Raw genomic sequence first — 22,433 nt, 5'->3', positions numbered from 1 at the left:
TATAGAAGGAGTCTGCAAAATTAGACACAGCCACTGCATTTAGGTTGATAAACTTTTAAATAATTTTCAACAAAAGCTTGAATTCAATGATTTTAAAAATGCCATGTAGTCTAATCAAGTAAAGTGTAACAACATTTTCCTTTCACCTTGAATGCATGTGATTGTATGCATCATTAAAAAGTTTTGTTTTCTTTTTGGGGTCACACAACACATTTTGCGAACTAAACTAACCGTGCCTTGTCATTAAAAAATATCCTTGATACACAGTAATGTGGGCCTACAGAGGTCCTCTCTGAGATCACTTTCCATTTTATATTCTTTTTTTAGAGGCATTTTTATTCAGTGCACTATATGTAAAATGTGCACTAACCGCAAGACTAAATTCAAACTAACTAAAATTAGAGGTGAGCTATACCTCACCCACACAAACAGGATGTCTGTTGGACTCGCTTGAAAAGCAGAAGCTGAACAAGTAAGTCTCCCATGATCTGCTGCAATAATCTAGCTCAAAGGTCACTAGTTAATGGACTATGTTCCAGATCCAGAGCCAAGACTGGTTCCATCAGGACAGTGAATCAATTATCATAAATGTGCATAATTATAAACATAGAACTTTTTTTTTTTTTGAGAAGTTGAGCATCTGAAGCGGGATATAGAATGAAAACATGCATTTGCATAGTAAACATAAACACAGGAAACACTGAATCAGGTTGATATTTCTGCCACTTGATGATTCTCACACACAGGGGATGAGAAAGTGTGTGCTTCTGCTCTCTTAACCTTACGATAACAGTCCAGTGTAGAGTTGTTTATCTAATTCTGTCTGGCCTAGCTACCACAGGTTCACTTTTAAGGCCTTACTGTTTTTGCAATAGTGTATAGTGTAAGCAGCAATTAACAAACATGGAACATTTTTTCCCTCTTCAATAAGGGTTTGGAGTGTATCGCAAAAAAAATATAATTTGGTCAAGACGACATCCTGAATGTATTAGAGCCAGTGCAGAGCAAGCTGGAAACAAAGGACAAAGCCTGCTGTATATGAGTGAGAAACCTCTGAGAAACAACAGCAGGTTGGTTCAACCGCCTCAGTTGCCAGAATGCAGAAAAAGGCCATTAAAGTCAATTAAGAGGAAAATCAGGCTGGAAATGAATTATCCAGCCCTCTAATCTCATCATAGCCATGTGGTGATCAAGAGGGCAGATTATCACTCGCAAATTACTGCAGAGTTCAACGGCTCTCCGGCTCAAGGTGAAAACGAACGTTTCAAATTCATTGAAAGAACAACAAAGTAAACTTTTTTACATTTATGACATTAAAGGTAAAGTGTGTAATTTTCCCACTAGCATTACAAAACCAAATTTCCAAAAAAATGATGTTTTTTAAACAGGTTTGCTGAACATTCCACCCAGCCGTCATTGGTCAGTCAAACAGTTCTTCCCTCAAACTCATGTCATTGGTTGTGCCAGATTTGTGGTGGTTGGGTCGGCTGTTTTAAGATTTTTATTTTTATTTTTTGCATATTAAGAAAATACAAGAAAGAAAGTATTGTAACATCCAAAAATCACAAACTTCATTTAGAACCTACAAAGCAAATTTCACAAATATAGCTTATGATACTCTTTATTAATTGCTTACTGAAGTAATTCAAAAGTGCCTGATAAAGAGTTGTTAGTGTCAGTATGACATATATACAGTGAGGAAAATAAGTATTTGAACACCCTGCTATTTTGCAAGTTCTCCCAGTTAGAAATCATGGAGGGGTCTGAAATTGTCATCGTAGGTGCATGTCCACTGTGAGAGACATAATCTAAAAAAAAAAAATCCAGAAATCACAATGTATGATTTTTTCAACTATTTATTTGTATGATACAGCTGCAAATAAGTATTTGAACACCTGAGAAAATCAATGTTAATATTTGGTACAGTAGCCTTTGTTTGCAATTACAGAGGTCAAAGCGTTTCCTGTAGTTTTCACCAGGTTTGCACACACTGCAGGAGGGATTTTGGCCCACTCCTCCACACAGATCTTCTCTAGATCAGTCAGGTTTCTGGCCTGTCACTGAGAAACACGGAGTTTGAGCTCCCTCAAAGATTCTCTATTGGGTTTAGGTCTGGAGACTGGCTAGGCCACGCCAGAACCTTGATATGCTTCTTACAGAGCCACTCCTTGGTTATCCTGGCTGTGTGCTTGGTCATTGTCATGTTGGAAGACCCAGCCTCGACCCATCTTCAATGCTCTAACTGAGGGAAGGAGGTTGTTCCCCAAAATCTCGCAATACATGGCCCCGGTCATCCTCTCCTTAATACAGTGCAGTCGCCCTGTCCCATGTGCAGAAAAACACCCCAAAGCATGATGCTACCACCCCATGCTTCACAGTAGGGATGGTGTTCTTGGGATGGTACTCATCATTCTTCTTCCTCCAAACACGTTTAGTGGAATTATGACCAAAAGTTCTATTTTGGTCTCATCTGACCACATGACTTTCTCCCATGACTCCTCTGGATCATCCAAATGGTCATTGGCAAACTTAAGTCGGGCCTGGACATGTGCTGGTTTAAGCAGGGAACCTTCCGTGCCATGCATGATTTCAAACCATGACGTCTTAGTGTATTACCAACAGTAACCTTGGAAGCGGTGGTCCCAGCTCTTTTCAGGTCATTGACCAGCTCCTCCCGTGTAGTTCTGGGCTGATTTCTCACCTTTCTTAGGATCATTGAGACCCCACGAGGTGAGATCTTGCATGGACAGTCATGTTTAGCTTCTTCCATTTTCTAATGATTGCTCCAACAGTGGACCTTTTTTCACCAAGCTGCTTGGCAATTTCCCCGTAGCCCTTTCCAGCCTTGTGGAGGTGTACAATTTTGTCTCTAGTGTCTTTGGACAGCTCTTTGGTCTTGGCCATGTTAGTAGTTGGATTCTTACTGATTGTATGGGGTGGACAGGTGTCTTTATGCAGCTAACGACCTCAAACAGGTGCATCTAATTTAGGATAATAAATGGAGTGGAGGTGGACATTTTAAAGGCAGACTAACAGGTCTTTGAGGGTCAGAATTCTAGCTGATAGACAGGTGTTCAAATACTTATTTGCAGCTGTATCATACAAATAAATAGTTAAAAATCATACATTGTGATTTCTGGATTTTTTTTTAGATTATGTCTCTCACAGTGGACATGCACCTCGATGACAATTTCAGACCCTCCATGATTTCTAAGTGGGAGAACTTGCAAAATAGCAGGGTGTTCAAATACTTAGGATACAGAAAGCTGTCTCAGAGATTTAAGCTCTCAGTTTCAACTGTGAGGAACATTGTGAGGAATTGGAAGACCAGAGGCACAGTTCTAGTTAAGGCCCAAGTGGCAGACCAAGAAAAATCTCAGATAAGCAGAGGCGCAGGATGGTGAGAACAGTCACAGTCAACCCACAGACCAGCTCCAAAGACCTACAACATCATCTTGCTGCAGATGGTGTCACTGTGCATCGTTCAACTATTCAGTGCACTTTACACAAGGAGATGCTGTATGGACGAGTAATGCGGAAAAGCCTTTTCTCTGCACACGCCACAAACGGTGTCGCTTGAGGTATGCTAAAGCACATTTGGACAAGCCAGCTTCATTTTGGAATAAGGTGCTGTGGACTGATGAAACTAAAATAGAGTTATTTGGGCAAAACAAGGGCGTTATTCATGGCGGAAAACAACACAGCATTCCAAGAAAACACTTGCTACCTACAGTAAAATTTGGTGGCGGTTCCATCATGCTGTGGGGCTGTGTGGCCAGTGCAGGGACTGGGAATCTTGTTAAAGTTGAGGGTCGCATGGATTCCACTCAATATCAGCAGATTCTGGAGAACAATGTCCAGGAATCAGTGACAAAGTTGAAGTTGCGCCGGGGCTGGATCTTTCAACAAGACAACGACCCTAAACACTGCTCAAAATCTACTAAGGCATTCATGCAGAGGAACAAGTACAACGTTCTGGAATGGCCATCTCAGTCCCCAGACCTGAATATTATTGAAAATTTGTGGTGTGATTTAAAGCGGGCTGTCCATACTCGGAAACCATCAAACCTGACTGAACTGGAGATGTTTTGTAAAGAAGAATGGTCCAAAATACCTTCTGCCAGAATCCAGACTCTAATTGGAAGCTATAGAAAGCATTTGGAGGCTGTTAGTTCTGCAAAAGGAGGATGCACAAAATATTGAGTTAATTTTTCTTTTGTGGTGCCTAAATTTATGCACATGTCTAATTTTGTTTAAATAATTCTTGCACTTTCCATAAATCATATAAACTTTATTTCACTTCTCAAATATCACTGTGTTTGTCTCCTATATGATATATTTAACTGAAATTTCTTATCCAGACAACCAATGATTTATAAAGGAAAATCATGAAAATTTACAGGGGTGCCCAAACTTTGGCATACCACTGTATGTTCTTTCATTTTTTCATCAAAAAACAAACAGAGAAAACTATTTTATTGGCCCCAGACTATTGCCTGTAACCATACTGAAAAACTTATGCAATAAGCTCTCTGGTTCCTCATTGAATAACCAGCCCCAGATGTTACATAGTAGACAGTAGCTGTTTCGTCTATCCATTGTTTAAGCAGAACAAAGATACAGATTTCCACCTCAAGAAAATCTGAGCGGCACTGACCACTCATAAACACAGAACGGATGACAGCCACGGGCCTTTCTCAGATTGCTTTACTGGAAAGTTTTCCAGAATCATAATTTTTGGAGTTAGAAACTCTTTGGTTTGGCAATGTTGAAATTTGATCCGATCAAACTGTGTTTGTTTGTGGGTGGGTGGTCTGAGGGCAATGAATTCACAAGCTGAATTCATTACCTAGAATAGCCAGACAAACTTCAAATGTTTTTTTGTTTTTTGAGTAACATTAAAAATTTAAAAATCTTCAAGTCTGAATGTGTTTAGGCTTTCAGACAGACAGATTTTTACGTTCAGGGGTAGAAATGGGTAAACATCTTGAATATTCGATTTCCACGTGTGGGCGGTAATGAAACTCCTCTTTTCTGCTGATTGGCCAAGCAAAGAGCAAATGGTGCCGTCATCAGGTGCAGTTTTCTCATGTTTCTGTTACCAATATTACATTTTTAAAAAATGAATGAACGCAACGTACATGAACCATAGATACACAGATATACAGACAGACAGACTGATAAACAGACAAAAAGACAGATATACAGGGAAACAGACAGACACAGAGCCAGACAGAGAGACAGACGGATAGATATAGATAGATAGATAATGAAAATGTTTAAAAGGAACTAATTCTTCAAATTGGATCTCGGGTCCTGGCGTCTGTGAAGTCCACAAGACCACACAATGTCCCATTTGTCATTTGTTGGTCATGACTTCACTCCACACTAATTCCCAAATGGCACCCTTAGCCCTCGCGGCCCTCCTCCCAGTCTACACTCGGTCTGACTTCTACAATCAGACGAAAGTTACACAGCCACCATGTTGAATCAGCATCAATTTCCACCTGGCAAAGGCACTTATGAGGTTTGTTCTAAAACCCTATGCGTCTGGACATTTAAAGGGTAAAGTACACCAGATACTCCTGACAGCCCTTCAAAATCTGCACGTCTGGCTTCTAACTCCCTGACGTTACCGAGTTTGGGCAGCAGGGTGGATGCAATGGAAGGGTTTGCTGACTTCTTAGGGTTTCCCCAAGTCTAACGTCTCTCTCTCTGCTTCAGCTCTGTGGTTTGTATGGCTCCCAGAGAGGAAAAGATGACAATGGTTGGCTGGGGGCCGTGGCAGAGCAGTCATTCCAACAGACAGGAACCTAAACGCTTAAGCTGCTCATTGTTAAAGCCCTCAGCTGGGTCTCATGACACCATGTTGCTAATTTCGATACCTGCTTTTACATTCGAACTGGGATTCAGAGCCAGCATCAAAGGATCACATCACATCCTGTCTCCTCTTATGCCCAAATCAACCTTGACTTTGTAAGAGCTGCTACCAAGATACGCAAAGCAGTAAGATCTGAGGTCAAAAACCTGCTGAGAAAAATGGGAAAACACACAAGGGACGGACCGCATCTCGCTCAAACCACAACTGAAGAAACCCAGTGAAATCCAGCACCCGACTGGAGCATATTAAGCAAATATTCTCCGCTAGTATTTCAAGGAAAAATATTTCACTACTGGTGATGGGTTTAATGAAAGTGTGACTTGAAAAAATAAAAAGGAGTTACGGGAAAACTCTGTATTTTGGGATATTTTCTCATTGTGTGAACAGGAGATGCAGCTGTTGATGTGTGCTGGAGACTGATCTGGATTGGAAAGGAAACAGCGGCTGGTCCTCAGTGCAAGAGAGAGACACTGACAGATTTGTGTGGTTAGTTTCTCATGGACTGCATCATTCCTCTCAGGGGAAACGAGAGCGAGTGAGAGAGGACAGTGCTAGTAAATACCGCCAGTGTTGACTCCTATCCCTCATTAGGACCGTAGCAGTTAGGCGGCAGTTGGAGCATTATCATACCAACTTTAACTGCCTTACAGGCCCTATAAACAGTCACAAGACTACCATATATATTTTTGGATGCTATTTAGACGCCTCTCCACGGCTCATCGGTTGCCTTCTCACGACTGATTCCATAAAGAGAGGCCTTTGAAAGCACGAACAGCCTTCCTTTTTAATCCTGAAGCCCATTTGCTTGAATTTTTCACTTGGTAAAAATAGTTTATGGAGACATTAGACACTGCAGGCAACACATAACATAATTGCGTGCTACATAGACGGTGTGGCGTGCATCTTATCTCAACATCTGAGGAATGAACCAGCACAGAACCCGCAAGACAGCAACAGTATTTGCCTTTAAGCTTTTGAACTTCCTGTTTGCCATCTTCAGACTTCCATATAAATGTATAATACGCTTCTGCATTTATTATGCATTTATGCATTTGCGAGGCTCTTTCATCCAAAGTGACGACTTGCAGTGCATTCAAGGTATATATTGTTCCCTGGGAATCAAACCCATGACCTTGGCGTTGCTAGCAGCTGAGGTACAGGAATGATTCCAAGATGGCACAGGATCGTGGGTACAGGTACCTTCTGGAGGACACGCATTTGTTCTGTTCCAAATCCTAGTGAGCTGCCTACGTAAGCAGTATTTTAGGGCTTCATTTAAGGCATTAAAGTCACACTCCCAACATGAAGAGGCAGCATAATTATACCGCCTACTAAGATACATTTGTCTGGCTAGATTCTAAGGCAGCATCATATTTACATCTTTCTCGTTATTTCATCTCAGCTAGCCTTTCATATAATTTACACTCTGTATTATTTATTTTATCTACACAAGAAATTCAAAGGTTTGTGGTTGGTTAGGTTTTTGAATGTTTTGAAAGAAGTTTCTTATGCTCAAGGCTGCATTTATTTGATCAAAAATACTGCAAAAACAGTAATATAGTAAAATACTATAGGATTAGGGCTGCAAGGGGGCGGACAATTTCTGGTACATTTTTGGAAAGTTTCCAAAAATTTCTGAAGGTTTATGAAAGTTTCCAAAAAAGCCTGGAAATTTTCCAAAATTTCTGGAATGTTTCCGAAATTTACCTAGAAAATTTCCGCCTCTTTGCAACCCTACTTACAATATGAAATAACTGTTTTCTATTTTAACACACTTTAAATGTAATTTATTCCTGAGACGCAAAGCTGAATTTTCAGTAGCCATTACTGCAATCTTTACGCTTCAGAAATCATTATAATATTATGATTTGGTGGTCAAGAAACATTTCTTATTATTATATATGTTGAAAATGGTTGTGCTGCTTATTATTTTTATGGAAACCATGATCCTTTTTTTGCTGTTCAGGATTCAAAAGAGCAGCATTTATTTGAAATAAAAATCTTTTGTAACTCTACAAAAGTATTAATGAAAAAATCGTACTAATCCGAAACTCTTACTGTGCGTTCACACCAGACGCGACTTGCGCGAATAAATCACGCGCAGTTGGACGCTTGAACATTTTGAGTTTACTCGCTTCATTCGCGCGTGAAATTCACTTCACAACAGACGCGAATTCGCGTCAAGGAGGGGCTTCTGCCAGGCGGCTCCAGTCTCATTACACTACACTGGTCCAATCACAAATAACTATTTTTTTACAATACTATTGTGAGTGTATTTGCAATAGGATATAATTACAATGAATGTACAAATGTTTGCCATAAGTAGTCTATTCAAGTCTTAACATAGAAATAATATTTTTATGTAACAAATATGCTATAAATTATGATTTACTATGTTGTACACAAAGTAACACACCAAGCAAGATCCTTTTTATTCCTGTTCCTATAAAAGTACGAAAATGTATCGTACAGCTCCGGGTATCCACATACAGCGACGATGATTTTGTCCTCCATTGTTGTTTCGGATTTCTGTCTCCCTCGCTAGGTTGTAATCACGTCACTACTAACGTCACTACTAGAGCAAGCTCCTGATTGGTTAACGCGGCGCGTATTTTCGCCAAAGTTCAGATTTTTCAACTCGTGCGATTCGCCCGAAACGCTTAATTCGCGCGGATTGCGTCATTCGCGCTGCCTCATTCGCGCAAAACACGCCACAGGATGTCTATTCGCATCTTTGCATTGACTTAACATGTAAATCACTCACGCTTAATGCTTCATTTGCGTCTGTTGTGAACGCACCATTAAACATCAGCGCATTATTTCATCTTTTTAAAAATTACTTTACAATTTAATCTATTATATTAAATTTGTAATTATTTGTAATCATTCTCCTTACTGTTCAGTTTAATTTTTTTCATTAAATAAAGGTAAATAAGTGTGTCCTTTGTGAAGAAAGCAATCCCAGAATGGCCAAGCTCAGTGGAGTAAAAAAAATAAAAAAAATGAGATGGTGGCCAAAATAAGATTTAAGAAATACTTATATTTAATTAAACAATGAAAAGCAAACAGTTAGTCTAATTAAAATGAACTATTTTTGAATGTTCTATTTATTGTTATGCTTACCAGAGTATTATCAACATGCTAACATCAAACTCTTCAGTAGACAGCGAGGCAGCTCACTGGGTTTTTGAACAGACCCATTTTTTGACAAATAGTGACAAATGCCAAGCCTTAATTTCATCTGGACGTCAGAAGTCCTCAGAAGTGAACTTACGGTCACTGAGACTATACCACAGTCATGCCTGAGCACTGCAGTCACTGAGTCAGCACAGAAATTCACGCAGTGGTCGAGCAGTCATCAATCAATGTCTATACACACTCTATATCAACCCTACTGTAGTCCTGTAACACACTTACACAGAGCAGTGATGAACCAGTAAACACTGCGAAGCTTCGCATAAATACAAAAGAAAAAAGAAATGGAATGACATCAGTGGTAGGCTCCTCTGGCAGAGAAAAGCTAAAACATTTACTGGAAAGCAGGATTGTGTGTAAACCGATTTGCTTGTGTGGCAATAGCTGAACGGTTCTGGTTCTGGAACAGCCCAACAAAACAAATCCCAATCCAAATCTCTTTTTCCATTTTCTCTGTGTTTACCAGGAACATCTCTGCGGGTTGATCGAGTGAGATATGTACAGATATGTCCATAAAAGGGCTAAATCTGAAAGCAGACGAGAGGCAGCTGTAACAATAGGCAGTCATAACGTGTCTGTCATGAGGAGTATTATTTATATCCGTGGTGTAGACTACATCACAGTCACAGAAAAGGGTGTGGAAACTTCTGTGAATGTCTCTCCAAGATTGTGTGTGTGCGCAAAGTTACAGGATATGGTGAATTCTCTCATGTTGCCTTCAGGCAATCGTCATCATTTCCACAACGCAATCATCAGGCCTGTAGGTAGTTCCAAACCATTTCACCGCGCGAAAACTGCTCACACGTTTCCTCTTGTGCAAAAACGGCGGCTGATAACTTTGTTTTGCTTTGACGCAGCGAGTGTTTTGTTTCCTTCAGTAGCTGAATAATTAGCACTGAATAAATAGATAAATAAGCACAGACGAGCAAACGAATAAATGCAGTGTCGACCTTAATGAGCAGGCTCGTTAGATTGGGTGATTGCTGTTTGGAGTTAGTTTAATTCGATCTGCCTCTCTAATCCCACAGCCTGCGATGCTTCATTGTTCACCGCAGCTCTTACAAAAACAGACGTTAGCTCATTTGAATTTGAGAGGTATAACTATTGATCTCACACAAAGGGAATTACTGTGTGTTCTGAGAGAAAACAAATTATGCTGGTTTGTCCCAATCCTGATAAAGAAAGGCGCCGATGTATTTGTTGGAAGTTTCTATGACTCCTGATTAAGAATGTTAAAGTCTGTATTGCTGAACTGAGGCACTATAGAGCGATACTGAGGTAATTATCCACTCTGATTAAGGGAAAGGTAAAAATTATGTGAACGCAGGGTCCAAAATTAACTTTCCGCCACACCGGCCAATGGCTGCTGAATTGAGAAAATGTAGCAGTTATACATATCTCTTACTAGCCATGAAACTACATAAGTAAAATAAGTATTGAACGCGTCACCATTTTTCTCAGAAAATATATTTATAAAGGTGCTGTTGACATGAAATTTTCAACAGATGTCGGTAACAACCCAAGTAATCCATACATACAAATAAAACAAAACAAATACGTTCAGAAATTACGTTATGTGTAATAAAATGGAATGACACAGGGAAAAAGTATTGAACACATGAAGAAAGGAAGGTTCAAAAAGGCACGGAAAGCCAAGACACCAGCAGAAATCTATCAGTAATTAGAAAGAAATCCTGCGCCTTGTCGGTGGAAATTAATATTAGCTGCTTCAGTCCCAACACCTACAGTACCAGGATGATAAAGGGTGAAACAAGGGTGACAATGATCCCAAACACAGCCAAGGAAACTCTCAATTGGTTTCAGAGAAAGAAAATAAAGATGCTAGAATAGCCCAGCCAATCACCTTACTTGAATCCAATAGAAAATAAGAACTAAATATCAGAGTTCATAGAAGAGGCCCACAGAACCTTCAAGATTTGAAGACTGTGTGGAAGAATGGGCCAAAATCACACCTGAGCAATGCATGCGACTAGCTTCTCCATACAGGAGGCGTCACTGAAGCTGTCATTACCAACAAAGGCTTTTGTACGAAGTATTAAATACATTTCAGTAGTGCAATACTTTTCCCCTGTGTCATTCCATCTTATTACACATAACTTAATTTCTGAACTTATATGTTTTGTTTTATTTTTATGTATGGATTACTTGGGTTGTTACCAACATCTGGTGAAAATTTCATGTCAACAGCATCTTTAGAAATACATTTACTGAGAAAAATGTTGACATTCAATACTTATTTTACCCACTGTATACGCACTACAACTGTTCAACATGGATGATAAGAAATGTTTCTTGAGCAGCAAATCAGCATATCAGAATGATTTCTGAAGGATCATGTGACACTGAAGACTGCTGAAAATTCAGCTTTGCATCACAGGAATAAATTACATTTTAAAATGTCATAAAATATAACAGTTATTTCAAATTTTACATTTTTTCACAATGCTACTGTTATTTACAGTATTTTTTGATCAGCCTTGGTGATTATAAGACACTTCTTTCAAAAACAAAAAATCTTACAGACTCCAAACTCAACTTAAACCAATTACCAGCCACTGTTGATTTAATTTAAAGTCAAAACTGACTTGCACTGATGCTTGGTAATCGCTAATTTTGGAACCTACATGATGGTGAGAGTGTTTTATTGCGTGGTGTGTGGGTTTGATGTCTTACTCTGTGCGTGTCGTACTCTGGTCCTCTCCGTCGGGCCTCCAGTTCCTCATAGGCTGGAGCTGCTCCCTCTCTACGAGCCTGAAGATACTCCCTCCTCAGCTGCTGGATACGGTCCATACTGCTGCAAAAACACATAATCCACTTAGCTCAAATATTAAATTAATGAAGAAATGTGTTGCTGAGGCATCGTGGCTAAAGATCTGGGCTGGTAACCAAAAGGTTGTAGGTTCAAAATGAACTAAAAGATTCCAAATGCAAATTTAATTAAATTAACAATAATCAATCACAATAATTATATCATCTAGTCGTCTACTACCACTAGACAGATAAATAACATGGGTGGGGGTTGGTCTACTTAGTTTCAGATAAACAGATATGAGTATTTTTTAAAGAGTGTAATAAAATAGCTCAACTTAAAAAAAAAAAAACATGTCAAAAGATCCTTGTGTTTAGTTCCAATTAGTGAATCTCTATCTATCCCTTGTGACATTTGAACCTGCAATCTTTTGCTTACAACCCAGATCTTCAAAGACTAGGCCCCGCCACCCCCTTACAGTCTCCTACACACCAATACTATTTCCCAACATACACATTTATAGACTTACAGTCGTATGCGCAAGATAACACACAATCTCCCAACCCCAGCCCACTCACACCCAACCAGAACAAAGAGTCACTATCGATCTGACCTATACATCATGTGATGGATAAAAATCCAGAAGCCCAGTATATCAGGCTGTTGATATGTCCGGATTGTAGCCACTTAAGGAGGAGGCAGACTTCAGTCTGGTATCCCAGGCTACAGCTCTATCATCTGCACTTATCAGAAACGAACAAGGTGATGACAACTGAGCTAAAGCAGACAGAAAGACTCAATACTGTCACAGATAATCAACAGCCCTTTGTTGCAGGCCACTTCAAATCTAGCCAGAATCACATAATCACACACATACAGAAAAGATTCAAAATGATATCGTTATTTAAGAAAAAGAGACAAAAAAGACAAAATAGGAGTTAAACCTCACCAATACTTTATAATTTAAATGAAAAATTCTAACATTTACACAACCTCATGCAATTTCAGGCCTGTTTGACTTATCTTCTTCCGTATAACATAAAATGAGATATTTAGCTATAATGTTCAAGCTGCTCTTTTCACCACCATGAAAGTGAATGGAGATAAAATGTAAAGTGAATGCTCTCTCCAAAAAGCACAATAAGAGTTTCTTAAAAGAGGTGCTCTATACTTTGAGTTTTTTTTGAAGCCCTATGATAGCATTGTGAGAGGAAAGGATCGGAATGTAAGCTGTTATTTACTTAATATGTAATGTGATAATTGTGGTAACCATTCACATTCATTTTATTGCAAATGAGCAACTTGGACATCTCCATTTGCGTTCCACAGAAGAAAATAAGTCATAACAGTTGAAAAAGAGATGAGGATGAGTAAACGTTAGAATTTTGACTTTAAATTCTATAATATTAAGATTTACCTTGTATTTTGTCTTTTTTTTTACTGCACCAGGGGTATCTGCATCTTTTTCCTCAATGTTAATTTTTGGGTGAACTATCTATCCCTTTAATACCATTCTACTTGTCCAAAGCTCAATAAACATCTCTGCTTTTCCAGACACAGCAAAATGACGCGCTTATCAAACGTTCAAGAGGGGAATGTGTGATTTTTCTCCTGCTCAAATATTGTGTTGTGGCACAGAACTGTGGAAGTGTGACTTAGGAGATAAAGTCCTGTCAGTCATCTCACAGCTTCTAACACACAAACACCAAAATCAATCTCTCAGCGCTCGGCTAACACAAACACAACCTTCCCACAACTGTTGCTTCCCATTGTCAACACACAGAGCCGAACAGCCATGTCCACCATCTCAGCGAGGGGTAAATGCAGCGATCAGACACTGTGGGTGAGGATCCTATCGTAAACTTCACACATCAGACAGTCATTTTTCAGGGCATCAACCCCTGGGGAACAAAGCCAGCTGTCTATGTACTATGAATGTGCAACTGAAAATAAAAGGAAGATAACAATGTGAGGAAAAAAGGGCAACACGATAAGTTAAAAGACTGTATGCTCAATAAAGACATTGTTTTGATAACCTAATTGGGATGAAGCCAACAATTACAATGGCACTGTAAAATAGAGGAAGCACATTGTTGAACTAGCATAGAAAAGCAAACACTGTCTTAACTATAGGCACGCCATAATAAAACAGCAATAAATTACATCTCTACCCTGATGACCCAAGTTGTTATGTCCTAAAAAGTTGAAATTGACAGGCAACAAGACATTTTGCTGACAGTCTAGTTTTTATTTTTGCTGTCTGTGAGTAGCCCCGCCCACCGCCTTATATCATTGGCCCCAGTGTTGTTATTGTTAACTAAAACTAAATATATATATATATATATATATATATATATACATAGATGCCTCATTAGCGACTGTTTCTATGGGCTGCGATACGTAAGGATCTACGTATATATCTATGTATATGTATATCTATGTTCCAGAGCCGTTGACGTGTCACGCGCCGGATGTTGTGGATGAGCTCAGGAGAGCTGGACATTGCCTGTATCAGAGGTAAAAAAATTATATAAATGCAGTTTCTTGCACAAACCGATCGTTTCGTGTCTTAGGACATCAATGTATCGTTACAAGCTGCAAGGTTTAATTTGGATTTGTGTGTGCATGTTTTTTTTTCTCTCAAAGATTGTGTGCCCTTTGACTGGCATTATAGGACTGACAGACTGCAAAGGTTTGAGTTAAAAATCTTTGTTTGTGTTCTACTAAAGAAACAAAGTCACCTACATCTTAGATGCCCTGGGGGTAAGCAGTTAAACATCAAATTTTCATTTTTGGGTGAACTATCCCTTTAACTTGTGTACTTGGTGTAACACAATGTGATTATGTGGTTTAAAGGGATACTCCACCCCAAAATGAAAATTTTGTCATTAATCATTTACCCCCATGTCGTTTCAAACCCGCAAAAGCTTTGTTCATCCTTGGAACACAATTTAAAATATTTTGGATGAAAACCGGGAGGCTTGTGACTGTCCCATTGACTGCCAAGTAAATTACTCTGTCAAGGCACAGAAAAGTATAAGAAACATTGCCCAAGTAGTCCATCTGCCATCAGTGGTTCAATCTGAATTTTATAAAGTGACGAGAATACTTTTTGTACGCAAAGAAAATAAAAATAACGACATTTATTCAACAATTCGTCTCCTCTCTTTCTCTCTGTGTCACTTTTCTGTGCCTTGACAGTGTAATTTACTTGGCAGTCAATGGGACAGTCACAAGCCTCCCGGTTTTCATCTGAAATATCTTAAATTGTGTTCCGAGGACGAACAAAGCTTTTACGGGTTTGGAACGACATGGGGGTAAGTGATTAATGACAACATTTTCATTTTGGGGTGGAGTATCCCTTTAAGGTTCAAAAAACATTATTTTCCACATACCATACATTATTGTTGCTCCTCTCTGCCCCGCCTTTCTAAAACGCGCCGATTTTTACAAAGCTCATCATTCTGAAAAGCACGGTGTGCTCTGATTGGCCAGCTATCCAGTGCATTGTGATTGGCTGAATACCTCAAGCGTGTGACAGAAATGTTACCTCCCTTACCATATTAGGAAACACACATTGTCTCCACGACATGGCGGCGGCAACAATACTACAGTGAGAATAAAAGTTACGCCTTCTTTCTTTGCGTAAACATTTGGGTGGTGTTATGCAAAACTTTCGACACAGTGGCGTAGATATGTGAGGGCATGTTTAAATAAGGCCTTTTAGGAAGGCATGGACGAAGCTCAACTTGTATAAAGAATATCTTTCTGGGTTTGCGACTTTAGTTTTTACAACTTTATGGATCTTATATATAAACGTACAGCTTGTAACACTCCAAAGACAAAGGAAAACTTGAAATCACATCATACGACCCCTTTAAAATTAGAAAAGTTTCCTTGCCATTTAACCTAGGTAACATTTTACAATAACACCTATTTTTTTTAAATTAGTTAATGCATTAACTAACGTTAACTAACAATGAGCAATACATGTTTACAGCATTTATTAACCTTTTGTTAAAAATGCATATGTTCATGTTAGTTCTAAGTGCATTAACCAGTGTTAACAGATACAAGTATTGATCTTGATTCTGTCATAATTTACTCATCCTCAAGTTGTTCCAAACCTGAATGAGTTTCTTGAACAGAAAAAAGGATATTTCGAAGTATGTTGGTAACCAAACAGTTGCTGGTAGCCATTGACATCCGTAGCATGCGGGGGAAAAAAATAAAAATAAAAATAAATAAATACATTTAAAAAACTATGGAAGGAACTGTGGGAATATGAGGGTGAGTAAATTATTACTTGTTTTTTTTTTTTGGGTGAACTCTTAAAGCTCTTTAATTTTGGGTGATCACTTTAACTAATATTAAAATTAAACCTTACTGTAAAGTGTTACCCCTGAAATAAATAAGTTGAAGAACTAAAATGACTAAAACTAAAATAAAAAAAAATAAAAAAAAATTTCACATTCACTTTGACAGAGGAAAAAAAGGTCAAAAAGTGCTGCACCTAGTTAAGTCGAGGTGTAAATGATGTGTTTACAGTACTTGACCTAGTGAAAGATAGAGTGAAATCTCTCCCTGAAGAAAACAGACTTGTTTTCACAATAAAACTAAGACTCTACAACTTCAGAACAAGTAGTACTTTCATCAAAAACAAGTGTAGGCTGACCACTCTACAAAATTCCCTCATTCTCCCTTTAGACGCAGAACACCAAAATTCAATTTACTTTTTTTTATGTTCTTGACCAATCAGATTAACTGAGAGAGAGAGAGAGAGAGAGCAAAGAGGGTGTGTTAGAGATAGAAACTTGGAGAACAGAGGATGAATGAGACAGTACTGTAGAGGGATTAGATTAAGACAAAACAAATTAACATGTCTTTTTAAAAAGCTCGTTAGGCAGACAGCGCGAGTGCCAGGCATTCCAGAGGGATGATGCTGTGGGAACGGGCCAGAGCGCGGCGACCCGGCGGCCACACGCACACTCCAGCTCCCATACAGAGCACGCTGAACCCGGACAGTGAGGTCTCAAAACAAACCAACTGGCTATGCAGAAAAACACACACATTCAGGGACACAACAAGAAAAGTCCCACTGTGGATTAATAACACAGACCCCACACAAAAAAAACTGGCCGACCTCTCTCTCCATCATGCGCTGTCATAAACAGCCTTTTTCATCTGTTGTACTTTCAGGAACAATAAAAATTTGTGTGACTCAAGCAGGCCTAATGTTGCCGCTGCTGCTGCAGTCCCGGAGGTGCTACTGGGAAGCACGCATTCAGACGCACACAAACACACATTTCTGCTTTTCCAGCTCAGGTTGTTTCTGGTCTCGGTCCAACTAATTGAAACCACATAACATATCTAACAATCTGCATTTACAGATACAAAAAACATAAAACTTTGTTAAATGTATGGTTGTCAATTGATTAAATATGAAAAGTTTCAAGAAAACTGAATTATGCACAAAATTTTAGTTTTGTCAATGTGCATGAATGACAGCAAAGCATATGTGCATATCTAAAATAGTACAGAACAGCTTTATATGTCTCAGAATTCAAAAACTGCATCAAATTCTGCATCAAAATGCACAATAAATGCATATCTGCAACACTTTAATAATAATAAAAACATTTTCCACACTTCACAGACTTAATGATTTTTTGATCTTTGATGACAGGTAGGGTTGCCAACTTCAGAAAATGACAATACGGGACAATCGCCATTGCGAATGAGTGACCGTGTATACACGCGCACGCACACACACACATATATATAGAATGCATGAAAATGCGTATTTTTCAATTAAAGACAGCTTATAGATTTAATGTGGGCTGCTTTTGGTGCTTGACACCTTTTTATTGGTCATTTTGTGTTTCAAGAATAAGGTCCAAGGTTAAGAATTATGCTAGTTACTTAAAATATAAAATTTTTCCTCTATTTAACAACATACAATAGTGAAAGACGACTTCCCTTACTGATCACATCTCTTGCGCGACGGGATGTTGGACTCATGAAAAATAATCACGTTGTTTGTATTCACCAAAACTGATTTACTGAAGTCAAAACACGGACGGAAATTGGCGTTAGTGTGAGCGGCGCTTGCTGTGAGGCGGGAGCGACGAGCCGCTGAGGATTCCCCAGCCTTCCTCGAACAGTTATGTTCACGATTTCTGATTTACTTAACGTACACTGCGTGAGGGGGGCTGTGACTGGATGATGACCGGTGTCGTGTCGGTGAACATTCTCAAGTGTCGTGATCAGCACTGCTGCTGTTTTATCAGTCAGTGGTTATCAGTGAAGCAGTCAAAAAAATGGGACAAGGCAGGTCACGTACGGGACAAATCGATTAGGCCCAAATTACGGGACGTCCCGACTAATATGGGACGGTTGGCAACCCTAAGGACAGGGTTATTATAGTTAACTAAAACTAAAACCAAATCCATAAAAATGTTAACGGAAACAAAATAAAGGTCTCAAGTTATTTCGTTTAACTTAATGTACTAAACAATTAAAAATGTAAAAATAAAATTTCAAAAATTCTAAAAATGTCAAATTATTAATAAAAACTCTAATAGTATGATAGTATCTCAATACCAAATTTCAATGCTAAAATAAAGAGCTATAATATTGAAACTAACAATGACTCTACATTTTGTCTGTAATATCCAATGTGATGTACCGGACAGTGGATACAGTTCATTTTAACAGTATGTGTTTTTCCTGGGAATCAAACCCCTGACCTTGGAGTTAGCGCCATGGTCTACCAGTTACACACCCTAAAGACAACATGGAATTAATAAATATTATTGATCTTATTGTGCCATGAATTAATTCTTTTTTATTTTATTTTCTTACGATGTAACTAAGGCCATGGTGGGAGGGGGGCATCACATTATCGGGAAAAACAACACATTACAGAAGTTCAATGAGTTACGAATGCCGTTTTATATTCACTTCAGTATCAGCCATTAAAAATAGCCAGACACACACACACACACACACACACACCAGCAAACCACAGAAATGGCCCCCCACACGGGAGAAACGCTCTGAGGCACCAGGGCAAGAATTGCAGTGCTGCACAGATCGGGGTGGACAGCAGCAGGTCAGACAGACAGCAGCTCATCCGGGGGGGCAGACGCAGAGTTATGCCCCAGTTACAACCTTACCATTTTTCACTTCTCAATCTCAGTGATTGGAGAGCTGAGAGAATAGAGCGGGAAAGTGTGACAGCATCCATCTTCTCTCCACCATACTCCCTCACGGCTACTTTACACAATTTATGAGGCACATAACACACAAAAAAAAAGAGAGAGAGAGAAAGAAAGAGAGAACAGGAGATGAAATCACATGCAAGTCTTGATCCAAATCTTGTATCGATTGGAACAGTGAATAGGGCCATAAAATACTAATACATAAAATATTATGACCTTTTACAGCTAAATTGAAATTGACTACAATGGAGAGCGATGGTATTATGCATAAAAACCTGCTGCGGCAGTTGTACTTCACAGTAATGGTGTCTGAAATGGGCCGTGCGGTTGAGCGTGCGAGTCTTTGTGGGACGACGTGCAAAACTGCAGGTCTAGATCAGTGCATTAATTCATGTCACAAGATTAGTAGGGTCGGGACAACAAACACAACTAGACATGGCCTTCCGTGTGTTTCTGAGAAAGAGTAATCCAATAATAAAGTGAGCGAATCCATTATTAGATATCAGAAACTTAAATCTGTGTTTAATCATGCCTTTGGATATGAAGACCACAGGAGAGTTACAGCATCGCTATGAAATGTACTGGAGACCAGTGGCTTTACCGCATGCTGCTACAATATTGCATAAAAATATTTATTAAAAAAAATACTGTGGTGTCATGTAACTAAAAATATGAATTCCTCTGTAATTATTAAATATGCAGTAACCGCATATTAAACCTCATGTTTAAAGACATGGAATATTTATACTTAAAAAACAGGAATCACTCTAGTATCATTTAAAAATGAATAAATGGAGGGAAAATGTGATTAAACACATGGTGACCAGCTACATGACCTAATACAGATATATTTGGGATTCTCAGTGAACACACTCTCACCAATTAAAAGTAAAACAATTATAAATTATTAATAAACAATTAATAATACCATAATGATTAATATTTAAGGATTTTTGCACCCTAAGTAGAGTGCAGTGACTTCATCTCTGTTATTTCATCTAAATATAAAGTTTATTGCATTAACCACATGTATGACATCAACACTGGAATCAGCTTCAAGCGAAAACATTCAAAATATAAGGATCTGAGAACACACAACAGAATAAATCAGCTTTGCTCTAAAGGTATTTGGCAACTGCATGAACCTCAAACCCGCACACACCATAAAGCACCAAACGCGTGCATTTATTCTCGGCCTGTGGTTCCCAAGCAAGCCATTTCCCCTGCAGCGTTTGGGCTCCGTAGTTATGCTTTCAACACTCCATCATGCAGCCATCATATCCAGAACGCCTTAATTACTGCTGCCATTTTGACTGAGCACCCTCCTCACTCTCCAAATGAATAACACCATCAATGTTTAATAAGGGTCCTGCTCTAATCAAAGACACAGGCACACACCTCTCACTCAAATACACATGAGTGCACATACGCTCACCCCCGAATATACACATAGCCTGCAGATCCAAACATAATCATAAACTCAGCTGGTCACGCACAGAGGGAACCCGACATTAATATGGCCACAGGCTATGAAACAGGGGTGATGGAGGAAGGGGAGGGAGAGCGAGAGAGAAAATATGTTCAGAATGGCATACTATAATACTACCCATTTACTACTGTGGATGGTATACAAAAGTTCTGTGTGCATGTAATGGATGGAATACAGCAAAATATTCAGTATACAAGCATGGAATAGCATATCCTACAAAGCAATGCGCTCATCTTGACAACCTATTTTAAGTTATTGTATTACTTGAAATATAGCATGAAAAACGTCTATTTTCTCTTGTCTCTTAGGCTGTATGTATGATGACAAAGCTGAATTTTCAGCAGCCATTACTCTAGTCTCAAGTCTTTTTGTTTGTTTGTTTTTTGTAATTATTAATCAATGTTGAAAATTGTTGAGCTGCATAATATTTTTTTTGGTGGAAACCAAGAAACATTTCTTTGATGATTATGCTGATTTATTTGAAATAAAAATGTTTTGTAACATTATAAATGTCTTTACCTTTTGATCAATTGAATGCATCCTTGCTGAATACAATTATTTATTTATTTGTTTATCTATTTTTAAAATCCCACTAACCCCAAAATGTTGTATGTGTGTACATAAAATAATATAGATAAAACAAATTGGTAACACTTTACAATAAGGTTCATTAGTTAACATTAGTTAACAACATTAGTAAACATGAACTAAGAATGAACAATACTTCTACAGCATTTATTAATCTTAGTTAACGTTAATTTCAGCATTTACTAATGCATTATTAAAATCATGAGTTGTGCTTGTTAACATTAGTTAATGCACGGTGAACTAACATGAACAGACAATGAATAACTCTATTTTTATTGAACAAACAAAGATGAATAAATAGTGCAATAAATGTATTGTTCATATTAGTTAATACATTAACTAATGTTAACAAATGACACCTTATTGTAAAGTGTTACCAACGAATTTGCTTTTGCTTCAGTACAATTATTAAATTTAGGAATCAACATGTTGTCTTCGTGTGCTAAATATTTTTCTAACAATGCATTAATGAGCCTGACAACTTGAAAATTTATAGATGCTTTTATATTTTAAAGAGTGTCTCTTAAGGGGATCATCATAATTAGGGGTAAAAATTAAAAATACAAAACAGTAAAAAATAAAACATTTATTGCTAATTAAAAAATATACTAGATCATATACAGTGTGGTACACACACTGTGCAGTAAGCAGTGAGAGTGGTGGTGGGCGGCAGCGGGAATCAAATAAGGGCACTGGCTCTCCGGGTAGCGTTTCCTCCGATAAGCTGAGCCACTGCACCTGGTGACTAAGAAAGGCTTAATTTGCACTCTGCTCTTTCCCTCACAGAAGCTCATTCTACAGGAGTGTTACAAGAGAAAGTTCAATAAAGGGTAAAGATATTTATTTTCTCTCCCTCCCAGTGGCAGGGGAGCACGGCATTAACTACAGCCAATGGTATCGATTCCCCTGGGTCAGCGACGTGTCTGTGTGGCTGCGACGAGGGGGGAATTTACTGTTCGGCTGTGAAACAACAAGAGTTGCGATTTTATCTATTAATTTTATACTCAAGTGACTGGGTAGTTGGCCGGCATCCCACGGAAGCTGAGAGATGGGAGATTTCAAATGAATGGAGTCGTTAATAACGTACTGAGAAACCTTGCCTTAAAGGGATAGTTCACCCAAAAAATTAATTCTGACATCATTTACTCACCCTCCTGTTGTTCTAGCCTCACATGACTTCTGTTCTTTTGTAAAATACACAAGAAGTTCAGCAGAATGTTTGATGTTTTGTTCCCTACAATAAAAGCAAATGGTGATTATGGCTGCAAAAAATAATACCCTCAATAC

At 38.6% G+C, this 22,433-nt stretch overlaps 1 protein-coding gene across 6 annotated transcripts in view; it reads right to left on the bottom strand.

Moving 5' to 3' along the window:
- The window catches only part of pard3bb (par-3 family cell polarity regulator beta b), a 332,607-nt gene that overhangs the window by 52,480 nt on the left and 257,694 nt on the right, over window positions 1–22,433 (bottom strand). For 5 of the 6 annotated variants that reach the window (XR_009272746.1, XM_058786234.1, XM_058786237.1 and 2 more), the window contains exon 21: window positions 11,771–11,891. Coding sequence is in view for 5 of the 6 variants with exons in the window: in XM_058786234.1 (XP_058642217.1) it covers window positions 11,771–11,891 (121 nt within the window). In the remaining variant the exon portion in view is untranslated. The remainder of the gene's footprint in view (window positions 1–11,770; window positions 11,892–22,433) is intronic. The other variant, XM_058786238.1, reaches the window with a different exon arrangement.

The sequence above is a fragment of the Onychostoma macrolepis genome, chromosome 09, assembly GCF_012432095.1.
Source record: "Onychostoma macrolepis isolate SWU-2019 chromosome 09, ASM1243209v1, whole genome shotgun sequence".
Taxonomy (NCBI): domain Eukaryota; kingdom Metazoa; phylum Chordata; class Actinopteri; order Cypriniformes; family Cyprinidae; genus Onychostoma; species Onychostoma macrolepis.
This window is presented reverse-complemented; position numbering and strand designations above follow the sequence as displayed.